At 42.6% G+C, this 26,402-nt stretch overlaps 1 protein-coding gene and 1 long non-coding RNA gene across 2 annotated transcripts in view; one reads left to right on the forward strand and one right to left on the reverse strand.

Moving 5' to 3' along the window:
• LOC143214705 (uncharacterized) overlaps positions 1–3,138 on the forward strand; it is a 7,580-nt gene extending 4,442 nt beyond the window's left edge. The window contains exon 2 of the long non-coding RNA XR_013010194.1: positions 99–3,138. This is a non-coding gene — a long non-coding RNA (uncharacterized LOC143214705). The remainder of the gene's footprint in view (positions 1–98) is intronic.
• On the reverse strand, positions 2,647–26,266 carry LOC143214704 (uncharacterized). The gene is made up of 4 exons (XM_076436054.1): positions 26,107–26,266; positions 10,129–10,526; positions 9,283–9,480; positions 2,647–8,837 (listed from the first exon to the last, which is right to left on the reverse strand). The coding sequence occupies exons 2-4, from the start codon at positions 10,465–10,467 to the stop codon at positions 8,715–8,717; spliced, it is 660 nt and encodes a 219-aa protein (XP_076292169.1). The 5' UTR covers positions 10,468–10,526; positions 26,107–26,266; the 3' UTR covers positions 2,647–8,714.
• Between the last annotated feature and the right edge of the window lie 136 nt (positions 26,267–26,402).

Genomic DNA, 26,402 nt, shown 5'->3' on the forward strand with positions numbered 1-26,402 from the left:
ACTTCAAAATTGAACGAGGGTTTAGCGGCCAATTTTTCTTAAGATTTTCTTATATTTTATGTTTGTGCGTTGATTAATCGATCCTCGTGCTGCATCAGATACCGTGGATCGAAGAAAAGGAGTTTAAAGGAAGGAAAGGATTTTAATCAACGAGGTTCGAGCAATACTCCCTTCGGCTAAAGTAATTAACAAAGGTGGATGACCGAACGGGGGGTGGAATGAGCGTTTTAATGAGAAGGTATGCAGAATTTCACTTCGTCACGAAGTAGACGATAAGAAGGGGCAGATAAAGGGTTACCGACCAGGAAGGGTGGTAGAGATAAATTCAATTGAAAGCACTGATTATAGGAGTTAAGAGGGTGAATCTGATCGGAGGGGTGGCGTGAGATAAGCGGTTCTAAAAATAGTTCTGACCATTACATCACTTCATTTGATTAGAATCGAGGATGAAAATTTGGGAAAAAATTCCACAATTGAATGGATAAAATCTCTAGGAAATTGTACAAATTAGTAAAATACACAGGGCTGGTATTTTCTCTCAGGTTTTTATTTATTCTTCCATGTTCATTCGAATTATCATGTAATCGACAAACTATAGAAATAAACGGGTCCCGTTTACTCAACTCGTTCACAAATTGAGCGCTGTGTTACGAGAGACCGTGTCCGCCGACGAGGCTTACATAATTAACACGTTCGCTGTCATCATTTTTGACGATCATAGTTCCTGATGTAGCGTGAAGAAAGGTTTTCACGCGTGACTGCCTATTTCAGATCATAACCCACGATTTAGCGCTTGGATTGTAATTGGGAATTCTATGGGAAAAGATAGGCTGCTTTACAGTAATTTAATTTTATTTAACTTGTAGAAAATACTTTAGAATTTTATTCAGGTCAAAAAGTAAAATGACAGCGTTCTCTTTTAGGGGTTGAGAAAGAGCGAAAAATTAAGAGACGAATCTCATCTTAGTTTCCTTAAGAATTTTAACGAGGTCAAGTAAAATGACTGCGTTCCATGTATGTAATAATGTTTTAGGGGCCGAGAATGAGCTAAAAATTAAGCCAAGAATTTTATTTCGCTCTCTTCAGAATTTTAACTAGGTCAGAAGGAAATGGCACCTTTCTTCTACAGTTTAGGGGTTGTAAACGGACTAAAAATTAAGATAGGATTTTTTAGAAAAAAGTGTGCGATTATAATGTTTCAGTAATGGTACGAAGAAATCATGAGAGATGCCAAGAAGCTTTTTCCAACAGACTTATGCGGCTTTTGCACACGTGTCTAGTACACTAAGTGTACAAAGGGGGACAGGGGAGAAATGTAAAGTGTGAGGGAATGGAGGTGGAAGATAGACCCACGATTATACATGTGGCGCGCCACTGGTGCGGGTCTAAAAGGAGACAGATGCGAACACTACAACAGAAGGGAGACAAGGATGAACGGAGAGATAAAAGAGGCGTCAGAGACAAGTATTTAATAAGCTATATCGATAAAACGGTACACAGAGAACGGAATTTACTGCTCCCGTTGTTCGCCGCTGCTACCGAAGTCTCCTAATCGTAACAGAACTCCAAAGCAAATTCATTTGAAGAACAACAGCAAAAACTCGCTAATCGAGAGTCGGACGAGAAGCACACGAGCGACAAGTGTTTCGCACGCGCGTCCAAAGGTTCGAAAGAAAACCATGTCGTCATCTAGAACCCGGACAACTTCCAGCTAAGCGTCTCGGCTTGTCCGACGCATTATTCGCTTATTTATGAACCGAGAAAAAACCGGAATCCAACGCGAGGATGTCGCAGCGTTGCACCGAAGACAGCTCTGTTGCGATAATTGCGTTGCGCTAGTGAAATCATGAACCGCGACCCCGATTTCCGGTTTTCCCGGTAAACTCACTTGGCTGAATCATTCAATTCCAGCTAAAACAGGAGAAAAATATTAGCGGAACTTTTTCCCTTTTTCCGATTCATACCGAGCGATATTTTACGTTGACTAGGTCGAGGCTCAAATCGATTCTAGTCCACACCGTAAATAAAACGTGCCAGGAATTGTTGCAGTCGGCTTACGTCAGACACAACGGTACAAATTGTTGGAAAGGAGCAAGGTTGCGGCTATAATTGTACGATCATTCAGCGTTCACGCTGCTCGCGCTCGTTTCTTCCAGTTGTAAAACCAGCACGTTAAGCGGCACGGCTTTATTTTAGAACGCGCTGGATTAGACAAAGCCTTCGGCGTACCTGCCACGGTAGAATTTACGTTTTCCTTAACAATATACGAAGCGAATTCACAGTTATCCGCATTTTCACTAGATATGCAAATAAAGTCATTGCAAAATGCACCTCCATTTTACAGAAAATTTGATTTCACAAAAAATTAGATCTTTCTGTTTTTAAGATAAATGTTTAGTCAATACAATTTTCGAAGGTTCATCACATTATTTCTGTTTATTCTATTAATCTTGTGGCATGGGGAAGATACAGTAGAAAATGAACGAGGCTCCTAAATTTAGGCAACCAGAAGGTTGTACTCGGAGCATGTCGCACGTATGGAGGTGCAAAGGGGCCTCCATTTGCCAGGAATGAACGGTACTGTTCCAAAGTAATTAAATAATAAGAATGGTGCGGGCGGGAAACTTTGAAGAGATAGCTCCGTAGTCCTTTAGGCCTGTTTTTATTGGTGCGGACTTACCAGAATACATCGAGTTTTACAGTCAATATGTTTCTATGGAACGACGTTCGCCGAACGACCGTTCGACCTCTATACGAGAGCGTACATACACGCAGAATAAATGTGTTACGACACACGCGTACAATCTTGCGAACGTGCCAAATTATGTGCACGTCGCCTATCCACCGAACAACAGAGAAAGCCGGAGAGAACTGTTTGTCTGTTCCAGAAAAGAAAAGAAAGAAAAAGAGAAACGGAATCGTGGACGATCGAACACGTCCTGACTTGAATAGAAAAATCTTAACAAATACATCTAGACAGTGTTTGTCTAGGCTCAGAGGTTGCGGCTTACGCGCTAGTCGTATGTATACGTAGATTTAATTAGCTCTCCGCTCACATGATCGTGTCTACTCGCGAGGGAATTGACATTTTACAAACAGCGAAAGACAGCAATGTGTTTTTGTTACTTTTTCTTCTCCTCTTTTTTCTCTTCTCACGTGTTGTTTATTTAAATTTCCCGGTTCTCGGGAGACTGTATCTACCATCGATCTCTATCGCCGCCTCCGTTAATCTTAATCGTTAAAGGCTATGGTTGTTGCTTCAGAAGATTTTCTTTTTCTTTTTTGTTTCTAATACAGCCGGATTCTTGATTAATTCCATCGTCAGATCAAACGTGATCGCGTGTAAGGAAATTAGGTCTGAGTTGACTTTCATTTTGCGCGTGGGTTGTTTCATCGATCTCGATCGTTCGAAACGTTGATTGTTAATCGGTATGGCAATTATCTCGTCGGTGTAATTGGAATTGTAACGGCGAGCGTTCATTCGTTCTCCATCGTTCGTCTTTTTTCATTTCTGGAACGTGCAATCGCTATCGACGTTCGCACAGATATAATTGTTACAATGAATATTACGCTACACGTATTACCACGCGCATTATGCGCGCGTGATTATATTAACGATAACGTTACAATTAGAATTTTGCTCGTTCAACCGGAAGTCCGACGACAACGTTAATAAAAAATCCGTGGCCCAAAAAAATACTATACACACCTCTTCTCTTTTTTTGTTCTCTCTTTCTCTAACTACACACGCAATCTCTCTCTCTTTCTCTCTTTCGTTCACACACACACACAGGTTCGTTCGTTCTCGTTCTCTCTACACCTCTCTCTAGTTTCTAATAGCATCTCTCTCCACGCACACACATACGCAAGCTTCCAAGGACTTCGTTAATCGTAAATGAAACGCGTGCATCATGTATTGTAATTGTAAACGTTGAAATGGCTGTGACCGTAGTAAATTTATGGTTTGTGGTCGTGAAACGAGTTGTTCTTGCTAATCAACATAATTCTCTCCCAGTTAATTTCCTCAATTAATTTTTATGGTCATCTCAGGATCATCCAATTTGTCAATTACAGTTAGCAAGGTTTCAGTAAAAACTGTGACTTTAAGCTGCAAGAACGACTCGTCCTATAGATAAGAAAGAATCTCAGCGTCGTAAAAAAAAAAACGGATGCTCTTCTCACCGATAGAAAAAGAAACTGATATTTGGCAACGGTGGGGAGCGTCGAGGGTCGTCCACAGGGTTGACTCTATTTTATACGCACGCGATATAGTTATATTGTTCGTGACTCTTTCTTTCTTTCTTCGGCGCGAGGTACAAAAGAACAGTATCTCGAAAAGACAAGTATAGACAGGTACTGTATTATGTTTCGCATTTAGACGATCGACGTCCGTTCTCTAACGAGACTCGGATAGGTGCAGCAAATGAATAAAACTGACATGAAAATACAATAATTCAATTTTATATTCAAATTTCCCCAGAAGATCTTACTGAAAATATCTTCTGTTACAAAACGAGCAAGAATTTTAATCTATACTTATAAAATTTCTTTTTCTGAGATTGTGTTCCGAGATTCTCTGCACTCCTCTGTTTAAGCTCCGTCAGATCGTGAACTTCGTTGCACCGATCCGAGCCGTCACAGACACGGACGATCGAATCGCGTCGAGAATTTGACTCGTGTCTTCCATCTTCTATCTAACGTCTTGGTCGCCGAATCGCTCGTCGTCGTCCAACGACTGCGAATTCTGGGACTTTCATGGAACGAAGTTATTATGCTCACTTCGGGCGCGTTTATGTTTGTTCAGGGGACCGCCTCCTTGAAGCAGGAATTTCGTTTAGACTCGACGAAGTTGGGAGAAGCATGTCGAAACTATTTATTAATCGCATCGTCGATTATCAAAATCCACACTGCTGCTCAAAAATGTTTATTCATTTACAATCTTCACAGTTTTTGACGTAAAAAAGCACGCAACGAGACAGACCAGTGTCAATTAATCACGTTCTTTACGTATCCAGAAAATATTATTACTGAATCATCTATTGGCGTTTTATTCGTAAATTTTGATAGGCATCACTGTTAAACGAACGATTCATTATTTGTGAGCGGCAGTATGATTGAAGTTCGCTTTAAGAAAATTCTGTTCGTCTCTGATTAACCCTTTCGAAACGAAAGATATTCGTTTGACAAAAAGTAGAATACATGAAAATGTGTGTATTCACCTGAACAAACGGAGTATGGTTATCGATTTTTCTCTTGTAATGTTGAAATTGTAAAGTGGCCCCTACATGATCAATGATATTGTCAATATCCGCGTTAATATTGGCGCTCTATACTGAAGCGCGCATCAATATGCCAAAAATATTCATGCTGCATGATCGGGGCTGTTTCAGCGGTATTTTTGTTGTGAATTTCGGAATGTTTTCCAGTTTGGATTCGAGTTTTCTAGCATTGACTCTTTCATTGTGCGAACAAAAAAAAAATCAAAGAGAAAGAGAAATAGACTCTCTATTTCTATGTTTGACTGCAGTGCTATATCATTATTGATATAAACTGCAATGCGGTGCTATTGATATAATTCGATGGCTATAGAAAACGACGTACGTTCTCAAATAGTCTCACAAGCACCTGATATTGAAGGAAATATTGATAATAAACCTCCTAGACGGTCAATATGGTCCTCCGTCAATATTGAAGCGAATATTGACAATATTATTGATCGTGTGGGGGCCCCTTAAGGACTGTAAATAATTGCAGCCGAGTGTTAGATAGATACATTTGTTTGATGTGTCTCGAAAGGGTTAACGAAGCGTTATCGGGACCAATTGGCCGACAGAAAGAGAACTGTGTCGATTGGAGTGATCGTTCAGTGATTCCGGAAGTCGAGTATTTACGGCCGTCTCGTAAACGAGCATAGTTGCAGATAAGCACGCCGCAGTATCGCTAAACGCGTACTCGACGCTCGATCTATAATACTTTCATGTGTTTCGAGTTTCGATTTCCTCGGACCGCGTTCCGCCGGAAATCAGTAGTTTACAATCGTTAATTACACAGATCTACCTACGTGCTTCGGCCGCACGAAGAAATCATAGAGACCGATCGATCGATCATGATTTTCTACCTCGAGGAATGCGATACGTGATCCATGAGAATACTCTTAAACTGCTTCGATACTTTCGCTCAGTAGGTTCGGAGAAATTGAGCATTGGAAATTTTGTACTCAAGTCAAATCTCGACATTTTAATTAACCCTGCAATGGTGAAATTTTCTGTATGTTGATTTTCATTGCTTTGCTTGATCGACTTCTTTTGAGCAATTGTGTTTTAGAGAATTTTTGAAATCATTTTCGTCAAGATTTTACGGCACCTTTGCAGGGTTAAACATGTTGGACGAGCTTTTCTTCGAATAAATCGGTAATATTTGTATTTTAATGTGTCACAGTCTATTAGTAATCTGTAGAACATTTTGAGATCGTTTTAATACTTCTTAATTTTAATTGGGAAAAGGTGCTCGGCAGAATTGAGCATTAAGGATTTCATACTGAAATGAAGTTTCCATTACAAATGTCTAATAAATTTTTGCTCGAATAAAACTTACTGCCATTTCAAAGTAAACTTTGTTTAATCTTTGCAGTAGGAGAAGATCTACCGATAATGTTTATATTTTAACTAATGTGTCATAGTCTAACGTCGATCACTAATCTGTAGAAAAATCTACTATCGAGGGAAACATCTCAGTCCTAATTAAAAAATAGCTGATATCAGTAAACGTAAAGATTGTGCGGTTTGTAATATTTTTTTGCATTCTAAACATTAATTTGTAGTGTAGAATAATTTTTATACGTTCCATTAGAAGATAAAGACATTCATTACGTTACATTAAATATTAGTAATATGATTCTTGAGTTACATCATGCAATAGACACAGAACAATTAAGTGTTAAAAACGTTTAAAAAAACTCCCGCTTCTCTAACTAAATTGGTAGTAGTCGAAGATGAAATTGTTAGATGATAGGCCATTGTATCGTTGTCGAGAAATTCGCGTCGAAATGTACGTTCAATCGTGTTACACGGTAAGAATGTTCTGAATAAACTTCGAACATAGTTTACGAAGCACATTATGCTTTGTAACAGTATCAACAGATTATTGACCAACTTCCTTCAAGTTGCAAGAGCTATTAAACAAAGTATAGTTTCATTCCTCGACGTAGAAAGTTTGGTGTAAATCGATCAAACAGGTCGGAAAACGGTGACTCACTATAGTAGGGAAATTTCGAGACGAATATGCCGATTATTTTATACACTGTTTTACAACATCTCTAATATTTATGCTAGTCTTCCTCTTCCCCTGGTCGAAACGAAGGCTCGCAATTAACGCTCAATTAAAAGTTCACGTAACACAGACTTCGCGATTCACATCAACAAACTCGAAGACTGATCCTCTTCTTTTTTTTCTCATTTCTCTACGATAACAATCGACTCTACAATTCAAATGAACGTGTCTGTAAGCAAAACCTTATCAAAAATCGTGAGAACTCGTAACGTAACTGTTACATTGTTAATCTATCGAGTCTGGAAATCAACGTTACGATCGACTCGTTAATAGAAACTAATTACTCGAACGTCCCAGGGTAACTATACCATCTATGAAAAAACGTGGTTCAGTTGACAGCCGACTGGACACTAATTGTAAGACACAGTCGAATTTGGTTGAATGCGAACCGGGTTCACGGGACAACGAATGTTTGTACAATCACAAAATCCGTTTGAACAAGTTTGGTCTAGTGTGAGCTATCAGAAATCGTTCCTCGGAGTCTGGGTGTGTATTGCAAATTGACAAATCTTGAAATCTTCATCTGCGTTGCTGCGTCGACGCTTGTTTATTGAAAATGTTCGTTAACGAGTCACTGTGGATGGTCAATCTCCGTAAAAACCACTCGTCGACAGTTGTCCAAGTGCTATTCGGTTGTTGGAAACAGAGACTCACACTTACGTTTGTCAATCTCATTCCGTTAATGGAAAATTCTTCGTGATGTTTCACTTTGGGTCTACTTCGATTCTATGCATCAACAATTTTCCAATGGCGTTATTTTGGGTGTTTGAGGTTCGAAAAATTATTACTAAAAATCGAGGACTCACAACGATGACGTACAAATGTGGCGATTTGTAAACTGATTGGTCATTCACAACGACTGTGCATATAATATTTCGCGTGATTATATAAAAATGTTATCAAGATACATACTACTATTATATGTATACTACATAATAGCACGTCTAATCAACGATAATCATTTTCCAGGACATTCAAGTTGAAAAATTCGAACAAATTCGCACAGGATTAAACAACGAAGTACAATTTGATTATCTGTCGGAGTGTATGCTATTTGTTTGGTTTTCGGAGTGAATCGACGAGCTCCCAAAGAAAAGCTCACGAAGACGGTTTCCCGTGACGTTCTCTGAACAATAAAACGACCACGAAGGATTCGATAGTCGTTAAGGAAAATCCAGCTGGCCGTTCGTTCCGTGTTGAAATCAGGACTATGGGTAGAGAGGTGTCCTGGGGGTCCTGCGATTCCTTCCTGCGGTCCATTAGGAAACAGCAAACGGCCTGGTTTGTGCGCGATCACGTGAACGTCTTGTCCTTTTGCGGAAGCACCGGCACCAGCCGCAAAAACCATCCTCCAATTATAGAAAGAAGCCCGTTTTTCCAGCGACTTAGAAGAGGATGCAGCCGGAGCCTTGCATCACCTCGGAGATGAACATCGGCGTCCCGGCGCCGAGGCCGCCGTCAGTCTTCTGGTTCTCGTTCTTGTCGTATTCGCAGTCGAAGTAACGGCTCTGTAATATTCGTTTGACAATATGTTTCTCGACAAAATTCTCATTCGGAAAGTACATACCTACTATAGTTAAATAGTGCACCAATTTTTGTCAATTAGAATGTGTCTATCTCTGTTCCAAAGGATACAGAGATATCGTTGAAACGATTTCGAAATATCGCTGTAGTTCTATCAACTGAATTTTATATGCACTTTTGTGAACGCCGATCAAAATGTTACCGGCGTTTTATGCATGATCAGAGAGCGAAATGTTCGATGTGTCGGATAATGGCGATCAGAATTGCACCGGGACAGTAGGAATTCTCGTATTATAGCAGAAAAGTGTTCTCTGTATCGTAAAAGTGATCTGCCTGTTGTTTAAAATGTTTTACAACTTTTTTTCCTTCCTTGAATTTCGTAAAATGATTTTTTAAAAAAATGTGGGTTGTTACTAAAGAGGAACATACCTGGCAATCCAAGCACCTGCAATGGTCGCTCATCTTGCAAGTGATGCCCCACTGCTTGGCCACCGCTCTGTAGAACTCCTTGCTCGATTTGTGCAGGATCTTCGGCCCCTTCGTTTTGTTATCTTCCTCGGACACGTCGGTGCCGTTGTTTTTGTCGCTGTCGAGCTTCTGCGCCTCGGCCGCGTGCTCCAATCGCGTCTAAAATTGTAACGGTACGTGACGCGGGTTCAAAACATTCTTATCTTGCCGCGTGCAGCCAAGTTATTTCAAACTTAACCGATTTGACTCGGGTCGATCAAAGATACCCTTGTACTCTTTACGTTTCTCTTATCCGCGCATCTCTTTTATCAGCAAGATTATCTAATTCATAGAATAGATTCGGGTTAAATAAGAATCATTTTTATAAAGCTGTATCTGTTGCAGAGAGAAAGAGAGAGAGAGAGTACTCTGCTCAAGGTCGCGCCCCACCACGCACGGCCACGTCCAGTGGCACCGCCCCACTCAACTTTGCCACGCCCACAACGCTCCAAACACAAAGTGATTTATGTATATAATTCTGAATTTTCATATTTTTCTCATCAAACTACCACGTGAAATGAAACATTTCCACGGTGTGATTAAAGGTTGGAGCTGATTTGAAAAATCGGCTAATTTCCAGCTGCCTCCGAGTGTAACATTTGATTGTGCTGGAAAGGGATTGCAAATGGAATCGGATTGCTCGTTTAGCGGAAAGTGATCAAAGCGAGCGGGACTCGTGCGCGCGTTATTGTAGCCGGGTCGGGCCACACGCCGCTGTGCCGTGGAAAGGATAATTTTTTATTCTGTGACGATAACCCAGATCCTCACCTGTTCGATAACGTGCTCGTACGAGGGGGGCGGTGAGCTCGGAATGGCCGGCTCATTCCTCACCATCAGGTTGTTCGAATCAAACACCGGTGACTTTAAATTGGATTCCGGGTCGGTAGCCAATTGCAATTGGTTCATGGATAGTTGAACGTTCCCCCCCTTGGCGTTGTCCTCCAGGTCGTTTCTCTCTTTGTGGTTGTCCTTCGTCGCGTCTCGCTCGTTCTCGGCCTCTTCATCGATATCCTTCTCGTTGTCCTTGTCTTTCTCGGTTTCGCTGTCCGGCTCCTTCTCCTTGTCCTTTTCGCGGTCTTTTTCGTCGCTGCTGCGCGACTTTGACATTTTCGAGAACGGGAACTTGAACGGCGCCAGCTTGATCAGCTTCTGTTTGCCTCGTTCGCCTGCAATTAACGTGATACCGTCTTGTTAAGGAGGTAGACTCGTTTCCAGGATTGCAAGGGTACGGAATGCGCCTTATCATTTCTCGATTATGCAAACATGGGAGTTTTCATTTGCCAAAAGCGCTAGATAAAAGATCAATCTAGGCCGCAATCGCCCCCGAAAATCCTATTTTTACGATTGCGAGGCGTAATTTGCATTATCCGGAAGCATGTAGCTGTCGCAGCTTTATGAAAATAGCTACATGCGCAGCTTTACGCTGCCGAATAATGCAAGTTACGCCTCGTACACGAAAAAATAGAACTTTTGAGGGCGATCGCGACCTAGATCGATGATACTGAAAAACCCCATTAATATCGGGGTCGGGCCGTGCATCGTTCTGGCCTGTTTCGAGCTTGTTCGAACTCGTCTGTATCCGTTGAGAAGTTCGAACAAGAGCAATGGTTTATCGTTCATCAACTTCAGGCTTTCATTTAATTTAGATGTTTATCCCATTTGAACAGATTGAACTTCTTGCTAAATTGTTATGCGCAGTGTCGATTACGAAAGTTATTTGTTAAGAAAATCTTTCAGCAGATGGAAGAAACTGAGGAGAAAAAGGAAGAACGTTGAGAGGGAATGAAGGATGCGATTCGTTCCCAGGGAAAGAATGGTTATCCATCAATGTTTACAGGTTTATCGGGCTTAATTGCGGCTACAAGAACCACCCCGTGTACCGCGTAATAATACGAGAAATGCCTTGTTACAAAGCTTCTCTCCGCAAAAAGGGAAAAGAAATAAAGAGTTAAGCCCGGGGAAGGTAATGAGGGACGAAAGAAGTAATTCGTTTCCGGGGGAAGCAGATGTGTCATTCAATGTTGAGAGGTTTATCGTAATAATAGGAAATGTTCTTGTTACAACATCTCCTAGCCGAGTGCGGAGGAAAGAAGACGGTGGCGAGGCTGAGCTGAAATAATAGGGGATGAAAGTGGTAATTCGCTTTCGTTTGAAGCAGATGTGTTTCGTGGTGCTTTCGGGGATAGGTTCAAAAGCTAAGAGAACGTAGAATTAAATCATTCAACCTTCTCTTTGTAAAAAAAGAACGCTATACAAATTCTTTTAATCGGATGTTTAATAGCTACAAACAATTCTCTGGCAAGCCACTCAAGAGGAAAGTAAACAGAAGCTGAGCTGGGGTGATAAGGACCAAAGGAATTAAATCTTCTGCAAAATTGGTTCTCTATTAATATTTCAGGGTTCAAGACCCAATTCGAGCCCAAAGCAGCCCCAAAAAAGTTGGCTTGTTGCAAAATTCCTCCGGATCCGAATCGAAAAGCGAGTCCCGGGTGAGGGGGATGGGGAAGCGCGAGGGTAGGGGATGAGGAAAGTAGTTCATTCCCACGAAAAGGTGTGTCCCCGGGTGCGCTTGTACCGGGCTGCATCTGTCGTTGACCCAGTGGCCGAGTTCCGTGTTATCGGTCGACCTGGCGCAGCTGCGGCTGACTTTAAAGCCCGCCGACTCCTCCAGCAGGTCTTAGCTGGCCGGCGAGCGCGATCCACCCCCGCGTTCGTCGATCTCGAAACTGGAATTAGCGTCTCCGGTAATCCGGAGTTCATCGTCGACGATCGATATCGACGTGTCCCACCGCCGATATACATATACCGGACACGTAGCCGGGGACGCGACCTATCTCGATCTGTGTGTACTCTCCTGCTCGCCCTCTACTTGCTCCTTTTCCAACCCTCTCCCACCCCCCGTCCGACCTCGTGTCTTAATTATTTTGGATATCTGCCGGGGAATCCCCCGATTTCGGCGAGTTTCGGTACATCGGACACGTCGATGCGGGACGCGGAATGTAAAATCGAGACGGCGCTTTCGCTTGATGGGGGTGGCTCGCTCGGCCGGGGGGTGGAAAGGGGCGTTTGAACTACATTTTCGGTCGCTGGAGCGATTATTGGGAAACTAGGACGACGGACACCATATTTAAAGCGATAGCCCCGTTGAACGGTAGAAAAATTCTGCTTCTACCGCGATCTCTACAGTCAACCACAATCGTATTCTCTCTAAATTTCATGTTTCTAACAACCAATCTAAACGAAGAAGTATTTTACCCTCTTCCGAATGTAAGGAACGTTCTGAAAGGAATTGGAAAAGATTGACAGGTTCTCCATTCGCCCATGCCTAGCATTAACCGTTTGATATTTTGAAATTTTGCTCTGCTGCTGGCAGAATGAATGAAAATCGACCTGGCACCTGTCTGCCGCCTCTGAGAAAATCAAAGTTTACTCGAGTCAATGCTGCGAAAGGAAACCGAGATCCTTCCAGTTAACACTTCGAATTTCTGAGATTGCTAATTTATTCGACTTGAAGCGGAGAGACTGAAAATTATTTCCAATTATTAATTACCACATCACAACTCCCGGAAAATTCAAGAAAAGCGATGTAATTTCAGTGACTTGCAATTAACCTTTGGATCGTCAGCAGATGGAATAGTATATAATAAAACCGTGACCACAACTTACAAGCGAAGTTATCAAATTCGAACAGAAACAAATATTTTCCGGTCGGAACACGGGAACGAGTTGCAGCAGCGCAGCTGAGAACGGGCAGGATGTTGTGCAGCTGCACTTTGTCGACAGTTTTTGATACACAAGCTTGGTGGGTGGACCCGACTAACAGTGGCCAGAAGTTAGCGTCAACACGAAAACTGACACAGGAGACAAACACGACCCACCTCGGAGGACCGAAAGATATTGATCGGAGCCGAAATCAAGCGGAAGTCAAGCAACGCCGTAGAATCCAGTCGTTAGCGAGACTTTCGGCGTGCACGCTAGACAAACATTTGTTCGCTAGAGCTCGGAATGACATTAGCAATGCGTTCCGCTCGCAAACACCGCGTAACGATCTATCTTTCGCGACAACCTGTTTCGGGACTTTCGAAATCATTTTTGTCGTTGCGAAAACGAACACGGAATTTTTCGCGCTCGGCGAAATGAAAATTCTTCGCGGGAGAATGTCAAGGTAGAATCGCCGCGTCGCTGAAAGTGGCAGGTTTAATTCTGTGGTTCGCATTCTTTCGCTTAGGGGAGCCCGGATTTTCGAACATAATCTTCCTGGAGCATGTGGAACGTAATTATTTATTTTTATCGGTTTTTGAAGAATTGAGGTTTCGAAAAGAAGCGAAGCTGCGAGTTATAATTTTCCCGGATTTTAGAACATAATCTTCCTGGAGCATGTAGAACGTAATCATTTATTTTCAGTGGTATTCGAAGAATTGAGGTTTCGAAAAGAAGCGAAGCTGCGAGTTATAGTTTTTCTAACGCAGAAAAATAGGATTATTGTGATGTAGTAAGGTGAAGTGCCCTAAGTCTGGACAGTCCAAAAGTGATACCTAAATCTGGACAATTGAATTTTCATAGTAAAATCAGTAATTAAGAGATTAAATAATTATATTATACAATTCTGAGGCCTTAGCTACAAGTAGGTGTGAATATTATTTCATTATGACATCAATTGAAATTTAAAAATAAATTCAAAGTTCATCTGAAAACAGTATACAAAATAGTCAATTTACATGCGAATCATGTGCATTTATAGTTCGAACTTTTGTTAGAAAAAAAGATATAATTTAAGCCCTCTGACAAAAAATAATTATCACGCATAATAATATTGATATTTTAAAATAAATTGCCAATCAAACTTAACGTAAATAATAATTATTAATCCAAATATTAGATGTCCAAGATTAGGACTGTTTTCAAATATAAGTACTGCATACTGGGACTGTCTGGGACGCGATGACAGTAGCTGTCCCACTCTAAGCTTATACGCAGTGTGCTTACGCCTGAAGCCGGACACGCGTTTGCTAATAAAATCAACGCATTGTTTGCAAATTATTTAACTAAATGTACGTGTAAGTAGTCTTCTATTAGCTTGTATAACGTATGTAGAAAATGTGTTCCGGCTGTGACGTTAATAATACTTAATTTTTATGTCATAAATCTATCAGTATTAATACCTAACCTCAAAAATTAATTATTCATGTCGATATAGTTCTTAAAAAAATGTTTTTTTCAGATTGTAAACTTCCTTTAAAAATTAAATTTGATAATGGCCATCACTAGAAACAAAACTTTTGATTCCAGTCGAAAAAAGTAATTGATAAGTATCATAGAAAAACAGATTAAAGTAAGTGAAAGCCAAAAGTGAACATAATATCTAAGGATATTATTAAAAATGACAGATTGAAGGAAAACAGAAGATTGAATAGAAATAAAATATTGAAGAGAAATCAAGAATCTCATTTTGTTGAATCCATCGTACAAGTACAAGCCCTCAATACAGTGGGCCAGTTTAAGATTCCAAAAAGCACACATTCTAGAATGAAAAATTTAAGTTCGGTGGATGCTAACAAAGGACCACCAACTGTACTGTAAAGATAGAAGAAAGATCTTGAAAAAGGAGCAAGAAAAAAAATGATAGAAGAAGAACATTTGTCAAAAAAGCAGGAGAAAGAGAGATACAAAATTAAAAAAGAACAAGAGCAAGAAATCAATAATAATTTACACGAAAGAAAAAAGATAATTACACGACAAAGCAGAAAAAGGCAGAATGTAATGTACGATAATAATATATTCATATGTGCATCATATTAAAGATTTAATAAAGTTCGATGTTATAGATCAGGCATGGGCAAATTTTTGCTCGATCGAAGGCATTCTCAAGGAATACCCCCACTCCTTCCGGTCGCGCGTCTCGCTCCCCGTGGCGGCCATAGTGCTTGGAACACTATAGTATCTGTTGCAGATTATATGTAAATTCATTGTCCCGGTATAGGATTTACTTCTGTCCAGGTACTAGCTTAGATTGGATTTAATATGTCCAACTATTTTTATATTATATAGGTTTCAATTATTCTTGTTAATACAATTAAGATATTAACCTAAACAATGATTTTTTTATTTTAAATTACTTTACAAACTCTGAACTGTATGTTAAAAATCTAAAAAAATTATTTTTGTTTATTTAAAGTGATAAAATTTAAAATAGAAAAACATGCTGTCCAGGCATAGGGCACTTCACCTGAATTGACTGTGGAAAAGTATTTCGAAGCATTGTTTACTTTTGCACGCCTCGGGGCTTTCCCCTGTCGGACCGTGTTGCGCCGACGATGTAGCGACCGCACGCGTCATCGTTTTTAATGGGAACGGGAATGCAATCATAGAAAGCAAGCGGGGACACAAGGGGAGGAAGCCCTCGCTGTTATCGACAATAGCGCAATTAGGCAGAATACTTGGCGTGGGCGCGGCGAAACCGAGCTCGCTACAGACACGTAACGCGGAACGAGGAAATTGTGACCGGCGTGGCAGAGCGTGGGCGTCGTTAGGCTTTAAAATCCTCAGGCTTGGAGTTTAGGCGACGGGAAATTGTGTTTCAGCCTCCTCGGCTTACGCCATTGCTGGTTTAAACGGGAGCAGCGCCGTTCGAACTTCATATTTTGCTTTGAAATTCGCCGAGTCGTTAAACGGATACGGATTTCGCGAAGTAGAGATGTTCCGTTTGTGATCAGACAGCCAACTAGCATTGTTAGAACTTTGATCGTTTATAGAATCCAGGTTCGGCTCGGTTAAACCCACTGAATGATAAAGTGGACGGATATTTTGCGCAGCGGTATTGATCCGTGCGTGATCGGACAATCAAATAGCATTGTCGGAGCTTTGGTTGATCGTAGAATTCGGATTCGATGGCGCATAAAATCGAGAAATAATAGTTTCGTTAAGTAGAATTGCTCTGAACGTAATCCGACGATGGGAGGAAGTTGTTAATATTTTGATCGTCCGGAGGATTGAAGTTGAAATTATATGGATGGCAAAATAGTTGAAATTTTAGTGAACTAGAATTATTTTGTACAGCATCAGGTAGCTACCGTGAGAACCTTAGTCGTGCATAGGATTTTGATTGAGTTGCTCTTAGAGTAGATGGGAAAATAGTTGAAATTTTGATTAAGCAGAATTATTCTATATGTAATCTCGGCAGTTTCACTCCTGCTAAGACCTCGAGAGTGTACACAGGAAAGAGATTTGCTTGCTTTTACACCGAGTGGATGGCCAAATAGTCGAGATTTTCGTTAAGTAGTATTATTCTGTATGTGATCGGGTAGCTACAGTTCTGTTAGAACCTCAATCGTACGTGGGACAAGGATTTCGTTGCTTTTAGACTGAGTGGATGTTGAAATAGTTGTGGAATTTCGTTAAGTAGAACTGTCCTGCATGCAATCGGGCGACTCCAGAAAGTTGTTGCAACTTCGATCGTCCGTAGGATTGCGATTTCCGTGCGTTTATATTGTACGGATGGCAAAATAGTTTGGAATTTCGTTAAGTGGAATGGGCTTTTATGCAGCCAGACATGTAAAGACCGTTCTTAGAACTTCCTCCGGCGATAAGATTAGGATTAGACTCGGCCCAACTTTCTGTAAACGCTAAAGTATACGTTCAAATAGAATCTCGTGAGGTAGAATGTTCCTATGCGTGACCAGACGGGTGAATACAGTCGTTTGAAGCTTTGCGGAATGATCGCGTAATCCGAGATTTTGCTAAGTAAAATTTTCCCGCCTTCTGTTCAACGTCTGTAAGAGACGAAGTAAATGCTGGGGTAAATTTTCACGAAGTAGAACTGTCCTGTGTGTGATCAGAATCTGAAGAGCGTCGCTGCAATTTAAATCTGCGAAGCGCGGAGATTTCCTGGCGTAGATTCTACGAACGGTAAAATGCGTTATCGAGCACGGAAAGTTCTATTAATTTAGGGGATTACCGTCGAACGATACTGATTAGATCGAACTTTTCGAAACGTAATCGGAATCGTTTCGCCGGCAAAGAAGTGGAGGTTAAACAGTTTCAGTCGGACCGGGAAGAGATGAATGTGCACGACCAGACTCAGATAACGAAATTACACGTCATTAGGCAAGTAGAACGTGACTCTGTTACACAGACGCGTAGAATACTGGTCTCTGTATCCAGGTCGGCAAGCAGAACAGCTTCGTCCGCGGTTTGCGAATTGTTACGGTGCACTGGACTTGTTTATAACTCCAAACACAACGATCCTGAAGAATGTAAGTGCAAACACGGGAGCAAACGTTCATTATACGTTCAGGTCCAACATCTTAAGACATCTTTAGTTAAGACATCTTGATTAACTACCTGCAATCATGTAGAATATGCACAATCTCATTAAGGCACATGACCATGGCATGACGTATGACCTACACTGATGGACAAACATTTGTCGTGCATTGTACTATAATATAACAGCGTTTCAGGCCAAGTAGAACAAACATATGTGCCAAAAAGGCAATGGTAATTATAAGGGTAATATGTTTTGCGATAACAATTTCTAATTAAACTAGAAGGGTATATTCATGACATTAGGAAGGTCTCTCGTGGGCATCATACGTGATTAACTGGACACAACGTGTCCCAGTACGGGTATACTAACGAGCTAGTAGAACAAGTCAACCATTAGTCAAGCAAGGTGATGTCAATGAATGTGGGCCGTAGAATGGCATTGTATGCGGTCAGAAACGTGCACTACAACTTCCAACATAAATTGTGCAGTTGCACAAGACGCTGCAAGGTCAGACATTAAGAAAATTTGAGGACATTTTTAATTAATCTGCTTTTACAATCGGAAACTAGAATTTTCTTCCTCAAGTGAACGCGCAAAGTTTCCACGTGACGCTTTCGCGTAGAATGGTATACAAGTTCAAAAGATTTGGATTCGAGCCACGTACGGGTACAAAACAGCGTATGACCAATTTCCATTCGACGACCATGGAAATTCCGGTCGAGATCGTCGCCAATGCCCACGAGAAGCAATTAAAATCTCCGTCGGAAGTTCTCGCACGGAATTTCCACAGAATTTGTCCAAGAATTAAAAGGGCAAACAAGACTGGGTAACCTTACTCGTTAATCCCGTGGCAGGATCTTTCTCTCTCTCTCTCTCTCTCCCTCTCGGAGGTTTACAAACCGGCGCGGCGAAGGCTCCATCGCGTTAGAACTGGAGCAAGGACGCGCGGATTTCTGAATGTGTTCAAAAGTGAACGCCGCGCCGGTCGGTAGAAAAGAGAAACTAAAAGAAAAAAGTAAAGAGAGTCTGCGATTCAACGCGGTTGCAGTTTCACTTCCGGTCCCTGAAGGTCTGACCAGATTTGCGGCCGCGCGAAGGAAGGCTGAAATTAGTATTTCCGGTTGGGAACGTCTGAGTTATTTATCGGGGACAGAGAGGGGGTGGAGAGATTCCCGAAATATTTTATCTAAATTATTTGTACTTCGAAAGGGTTCCACAGTAGGAGAAGCGATTTTGCGGGGTTGAAATATCAATTTCTGCTGCTCAGGTAAAAGTTTCTCGCCGGCCTGCCGGGAGTGAGGGGAAAGAAGATTTCTGTCTTCTCATTTACCTGGAGCCGGAGTGGAAACAGACGTGCATGGTCAGGCTTGAACAGAGTTGAATGCATGGGCGCGTAATGAAAGAAGAAAAAGGAGCGGGCTAGATAAAGATCACAGCTGAGCGAGAGAGTGAGAGAGAGAGAGAGAGAGAGAGGCAGGGGTTGGAAAGCGGGGGTGGTGTGTAGTGATGGAAGGGATGGAAAGGGTGGCTGGAACGGGGGTAAGAACGGAGAAACTAGGACGAAAGGTGCGAGCCCAGGATGACGGTGCACTAGCTGGGGCCACTGACATGAGACCGTCCACTTCTATCGAGGGGTGTACGGCCATTGAATCCGCTGGATTTTCACCCCGAGCCACCCCCGCAGCCTCTCCCTCGATGCAACCTACTTTGCCACCTACTTCGTTCGCCTACCTTCCCACCCTCCAGCTCAGCCCTGTCGAGAAGTGGTCGTCTTATTTCGACAATCCGTATCCGACAGTGCTCTCGAACCGAGCAACGATTTAAAATCGCAACCGAATACACCGCCGGTTGCTCGGCCGACGCCTCTCGAACCGATGACGAAATAAGGGGCTGATTTACATACCAGCCTCTAGGCCAAATTGCTTCCAGCACCTTGTTACCAGCCTGCATTTGGGGACACGATACAGCGTCTATCGGGGATCCCAGAATCACTGGAGATACTTTGCTACCGACGTCGATTCCAACCATTCCCTTGGCTCAACTCGCTGTCGATCGACGAGTTCGTTGCATGTGAAATCATCTGGCCGATTTAGAACGCTCTTTGGTTCGAGCGTAGGATGGCGCAAACGATTTGCACGCTTGTGTACTTTGCGATCGCCGTTTTACCGCCGGTGAAATGGATAAAAGGTTTTCGAAAATTTGTAGAAAATGCTCTTAGGCGTGTACGATGAGATTATGAAATTGAAATGTTCGAACATAGCGGAAGAAACTTCGCAATTGCAATTTTATGCGTTTACGATACGATGATAAAAGTTTTAGAATTTTTTTATGGAAGCGCTGCAATAAAGATTTGTTGTAATTTACTTTCGAGATCCATTCTGTTTGGGGATTTCATAGCAACGATCGTTGTGTTCGTCTCCTTTCATTCGATTTTTACGCTTAAGCACTACAATCTCCGAGGAGTTTCTTGTGCCCGAAGGGGTCGTATTGTTTCGAAGACGACAAACACCCTCGGCTTCATATCCTTTTATGCAAGAACTTCATCCGGCGCTGAGGTGACTTTTCGCGGGAGTTTCGGGAACAAGGGTGGTTGCATCAGCCGCAATCCTAACCCCGGGGTGACGAGGTAATCTACCGGCTTCCGTGTGGAAAGTTTGCACTGTCAAATATCAAATAGAAACCGGTGCGGTAAAGGAGTCAGAATAAATTTCGCTGACGGGTTCGCTTGAAAATTTCCCGTGACCCTTCGGTAATTCGAACCGCTCGATTCCGCCCCACAAATCATTCTCTGCGTCCCTTAAAATGTCTCTCTATCATCGTTCACGAAATTCAAAAATGGACCGCGCTGAATCGCAAATACCCGAGAAACGTAAATCTCTATAAAAATAAATCGAACCGTAGCACTTCGCTGGAAAATAGGATAAACATTTGATTCATTTTTAATCTAATTTTTAAAGTGTTACCTCTGTAGCAAAAAATTGTCGGGATGAAAAAATTGTTAATTCAGAGGGAACGCCGGATAAAAAAATTTAAAGTATGCACTGGCGCCTAGAAAGACGTTCACAAGTGAGGGTCGACATTGAGCATCTTAAGAGGTTTCGAGTCTCTTTAATAAAAGGACCTTTCACATGGGATTCATTGTGTCAGAATATTCCAGCCACCCGATATATGCAATCGACGGCCGCGCTAATAAAAGACACGGGCTGCACTTCGGCGCAGCAGCGAATGCGCTACGAAGCCAGCGAAAATTTTAACCAGTCCTTTCAAACGGAATCTTCAATGTTACAGAAAAGGATCGCATTCAGCCGGCGAACAATAAGCCTCGTTGAGTTTACATCGTTCTCAGTTCGCGGGCCTGGAATTTTCGAAACGATTTCGATCCGGCTGGGTCTGCACACGTGGAACACGTTCTATCGCATGTACCACACTAAAGCACTTAGCACGCGGATTCGTTTGTTCGAACGGTGTTGATAAAACGCGTACCATTTGTTTGAATTGCTGCTCTTGACGGCGGGAACATTTTTCAAACATTTCTCTGTAAAAAAATCCGCTTTTTGCCCATATTAATACAAGCAGATCCACTTAAGAAAAAATGTTGCCACCCAGTTAGCCACAGTTTCCCTTCGCCCTTTTCCGTCCTTGCTCACCTCTGTGCCCTTCCATCCCCAGACGGGGTTGTAAAAAAGAAACCTGATCAGGCCTAAGGGAGTAAAAGCAGGTTGTCAGCGTTCGCGTGCGCGCCTCAGGCGGAATCTGCGCAAAAACGAGACTGGATATGGTCAGAAACGGCTGAGAAATGGCCGTGATTTTCTTAGAAGGGTTGGAGAGGGTCGGCGAGAGGGTGCGGAGGTCCGTAATAAATACGAGCGACGTCGAACGAGCGATAAAGAGGATCGAACGCCTCGACGGGAAACCGGCGATGGCAAGTTTTATGGAAGTCGAGGGAATTTCTGTCAGCCGGAGAGAGCCGAGAGCAATCGTCCTGTTTTTGAAGCTGATGCCTGCTGATAGCGGAACGATCAAGAAAAATGATCGTTAAGGGAGATCTCCGGCAGCACGGGGAAACTTTCTGGGTACACGTAATTAACTCTGTTACCAGGAAATTGGCCAGATGGAAGTCCTGTCCCGGGAGTTTGGCCGGCGTCCGATTTATCCGTGACTTGTATTACTTACGTCTCCCCCCTGTTAGCTATCTACAATCTCGGCGACGACTGCTGCCGCATGAAAAATAGCCTCCCGCGATTTCGCTTCTCCGTTCTCTCGTGAAATTGATCGGCGGAGACCCTGTTGCCATTGGAAATTAATTTCGGACTAGCCGGTTCGTTCGTATTTCTCTTTCTTTTTGCAGATCTCGTATGATTCACCGAGAAAGCCAAGTTCTCGAAAAATGTTTTAGCGCAACGGAACTGCATTCGGACCGGAGTCTCGGCAAGTTCTGTTTTAAAAATCCGTGGAGTTAACGAAGCTGTGCACTTTTAATGGACACGTACTCCAGTGGTATCTGCGGGGCTGAGCTTGAAATTTTGGACGAGTTTTTCCCGAAATTTCGAGAACTCCGGTTGAAATCTGGTACAGGCGTTCCGTATAGAAATATTTAGGTTTCGGCAACCGCATTTTCTTCTTCGACAACGTGGATAGACGAAAAATAATATTTCGAGAAGGAAGATGGTCGAAGTACCCCTTTAAAAATTCATCGACGAGAATATGTGTTCTGTGTGTAACGATCTATCGGGTCGATGCGAAATAATTGTTCTCGGAAAGAGAACGGCGAAATAACACCGCAATTTTTCGTTAATGCTTGCGGTTTTCGTTGGAAACGCGGCGGGATAAATATCGCGGGCAAACGCGGCATACATTTCTCCGCGAAACGAGTCGCGCGAATCATCGGAAGGGCAGTCTATAAATATCGGGCTGGGAAAAAAAAGTGTTCCGCGAATGGACGAGCCACTTGAAAAACGATTTAGGTCGCGCGGTCTTGTTTCACCGCATGAAAAATAACGCGACATCCCGCGGAAAATCTGTTCGTCGCCGACGTCGCCATTGTCGTCGACCAACAAACGGGATACGTCGGTTGATATCCGATATTTCACTGACAGGACGTTAGCCAAGACCCCGAAAATTTCGATGGACGAGGATCGAGCAAGTTCGAGGCTTCGGCATCAATCATGATAGTATTCGGCTCGGGTTCGCGTCGATGAGTAATCCTAAACCGCCAAACAAACTTCTGACCCATCTCGGATGCCAGCCACTCCCTTTCTTGTTCGCGCATTTCAGGGTAAAATCACCGGATGGCGGCTTCTTCTCATCGAATTTCCTCGACCTTCGAAATCCAAGGATTCCTGAGACTCGCTTAATTTTTTTGTAATTAATTTTTTGTTTAATAGGAACTAAATCGCAAGTAGAGTATACCTGGCAACGATCAGGCCAGAAATATGGTATGGTCGCCTACTATGGCACCACCTTATATTTTGTAAAGGAGAAGTCGCACTCTAGTGAGAAAACCCTCAAACAATAGGTTACCATAATTACTCAACAGTATGTAGTGCAATTGCACCATTCTATAAAATTTTAGTATCCATCCTCCGCCAGTTGTGTCTTCACGTGTTGAATATTTTTGTGGTTAGATTTTCGATTGTATCTTTTTCGAGGAAGGTAAGTGATTTTGAAATGTTTCAACATATCTGTAGTTTCAGTTTATTTATATTAATGTTTGCCAACTGTTCGTTTGGGCTGAAATTCATTTTTTCTTTGTCAGTAGCCAATATTATCAGTCCACGTGGAGTTCCCAATATGACACTACCAAGGGGTTCCCTAATATGGGTATAGCTATTGACATTCTTGGTGTGGGTGCCGAATATGGTACTAGGTGTCATATTAGGGACTCAAGGTGTACCATATTAAGAACCCCATTCAATGGAACTTGCAAATGGCACACCAAAAAAAAGATATTTTTCCCAAGCTGTATTAATTTTTGAACAATCTAGACCCCAGAACCTTATAGGGAGGAAATGAATCTATGTACAACTGGTAATAGTACGAGTGGTTCATATTTGGGCACTTTACCCTACCATTTCAATGGTGATTGTATTATTGTCGAATAGGATGTGGAGTTTTTCTGTAACGAGTAGGATATCGAATGGGAAATAAATCAGGAACCAATACGTCTGGCTTCGACCTCGTAATCCTATTAATATTGAATTGCAAGCGGAGTTATTCAATCGGCAAATAAATTGCAGGAGAAGTAGAACATACCTAACCTTAATCAGAGCAGGGCGATTCCCAGTAATTCTTTTATTATCGAATCAGAAATCAGAAATACATTACAGTTAAGTAGGATGTATCTGCCACGGATCAGACGCGGCTGTTTCACTAGAAACAATCTAATCCTCCGATTGGACGAATGCAAAGCAAGTATTAGTCGCGTTTCACGGTGTAAAAGATCAGATCGTAATTTCTCGGAGGTGTTTATTGAGCCGCGTGCAAACTTTTTAATGCACCTGTTGATATATATGAACTGGCACGTCGGGAGTAAAGCGATTCAGGATCGTAGTAGCTTTGTCAAAGCACGTACCGTATCGAAGTCAACCTCCGAACAATCGCGTGAAATGTCAAACGTGACTGGCAAACACGCAAAACGCATTCCTTTGAGCGAGACGACACCGCTCTCTCGATCAATTTAATATCGAGCTGTACTACTCAGAAATTGCTCCGGATTCGTCGGAATCGAAATTTTCTTGGAATTTCCGCGAATTTCCTGGAAACTTGACGAACAAACGCGAAAGTATGCGATCAGTCTGCGTTCAACAGACGAGGTGTGTCCTAATTAATTGAGTCTTAGCCACGGCATTGACATAAGCGATAAAGAAGGAGATGCTCGTTTACACACGCAACACGTGTAAGCAGTGGAAGTGGGTCACGAGGAGCAATCAGTTTAGTCCTTCTAATTGAACGCACAGTACCTTCAAATTAGCTGGGAAATTAATGCTTCGTCAAACCTCAAGCGTCACCCGTTCCTTGGGCTAATTGCGAGCATGAATTATCTATCGCGGCTTCGTTCGAAGAAAGAATCACTTCTGGTGCTCGACGACGGAATTCGATCAGCGCTCGATAATTTGTCAATAGTTTATCGAGAGAAAAATAATGGGACAAGAATGCGAGCCGAGCACCGGTGAAAAATGGCGGGTGTCGCTGTCCGAGAGAAATTATCGAACCTTTTACTTTTTTCTTCGTTCGACACGGGGGAAAAGGAGTCAACGACGCAGAAACGTTTGCTGTGTGGAGACGCGGGTGCGGGTACCGGAGAGGGTTGCTAGACCGAAACGAGGGTCTCGATGACGGACAGAACACTCGCACGTGTCACCGAAACTCAAGGTCCGTCTCTGCTCGTGATAGATTGTTAAATTGTTTATTCTACACAGAGTATCGCGAAAAAACGCGATTGGGGCTGATCGATAACCATTCGGAAAATTACGGCGTCAGCTGGTCTGAGTCATAACAGACTGCGGAACCTTGCACACGATGTTCGAAACTAGTCAACAATTGCAGTGGGTTGCAACAGAATTTGATGCAGTTTCGTTGTTAATTTGACGAGGAGATTGGAGCTTGAAATTTGCCCATTAAAATGCGATTTTCGGATAACGTGCTGTACTGTCACGGTTTAGCGGCTCTCGACTGTTCATTCTGTCAGGACGAAATATCGGTATTTATTAAGGGATGTTTCTAATATTTAAAGAAATCCTCAGCCACGAAAGATTAGAACGAAGCGTTCCTTTATCTAGAAGAGAATCTTAATAGCTTCCATATTTTTATAAACAAGTACACTGACAAAAGCACAACAGAAAAATCGCTGCCGGTAAAATCCCCATTAAAAATTGAAGCACGATCGAGACCTGTGTTCGCGAGGGGTGAGAACTAGTTTCCGTAAAGCTCTGACCGGTTTCCTTCGTGGGAAACGTGAGCTAGAACGAGAGAAATAATGAAAGCTAAACACAAAGAAATTAAATATTCATCCCCCGTGTGTCCGGGGTACGATTGAAAAATAATATTCGTCGAACGTTGTCCCGCGTTAGCTATAACGTCACTGGAACGGTAAACACAGGCTCGAGGGGTGACTAGCAAGTCACTGACACTGTTACGTGAAATTACGTGCTATTTATATCGCGAACAAACGAAATCTGTGGGAGACAGCCACTTTGCAGTCGCGTCGCAGAACTTCGGGAAAAATTCTTTTATGAATGAAGAGGTGATCGATCGATCAAGAGTTCGGAACGGAGGATCCTGATCGAGGCTATCGTGGGCTCTATTGATCGGCAATGTCAACGCACACCAGCGCGCTGGGTGACGTAGACACACGCGAGAAGGGTGCGTTTCCTTCGCCGGACAAAGCACGCAGATCGCAGATAGATTTTTTTAGACGGTGCCCAGTATGTAGCCGATGGGACGGAGAAAGAAATTTTAGTACGAATTGTGTGGTTACTCACGAAATTCGAAGTTTCTGGTCGAGCAGTCGACGCGGCGTTCTTGCTTCCTTGAAATCCGGCTGGTCAGCTTTGCGAAGACTTGCACGGGGTGTCGGTGTTAGACGGCCATGTTGTTGGATATCCAGCGCCCTCTGGCCCATGCTCCACGAACGTCCTGATCCCTACCCTCCTGCTGGTCTGCTCTTCACCCCTTCGCCTACCACCCCTTTCGACCGGCGCGGCGCGTTCCGACGTGTCACACTTTCGCGAGTTCAAGAATCCGTCGCCTTGCCGCGTGCCCTTTCACCCTGGGGAGA

This window comes from Lasioglossum baleicum, chromosome 12 (genome assembly GCF_051020765.1).
Source record: "Lasioglossum baleicum chromosome 12, iyLasBale1, whole genome shotgun sequence".
NCBI lineage: Eukaryota > Metazoa > Arthropoda > Insecta > Hymenoptera > Halictidae > Lasioglossum > Lasioglossum baleicum.

Coding starts and splice junctions, on each gene's coding strand:
- LOC143214704 (XM_076436054.1), bottom strand. CDS start 10,467: ATGTCAAAGTCGCGCAGCAGCGACGAAAAAGACCGCGAAAAGGACAAG. Junction 9,481..10,128: donor ACGAGCACGTTATCGAACAG/GTGAGGATCTGG, acceptor TTACAATTTTAG/ACGCGATTGGAGCACGCGGC. Junction 8,838..9,282: donor GCAGGTGCTTGGATTGCCAG/GTATGTTCCTCT, acceptor CGAATATTACAG/AGCCGTTACTTCGACTGCGA.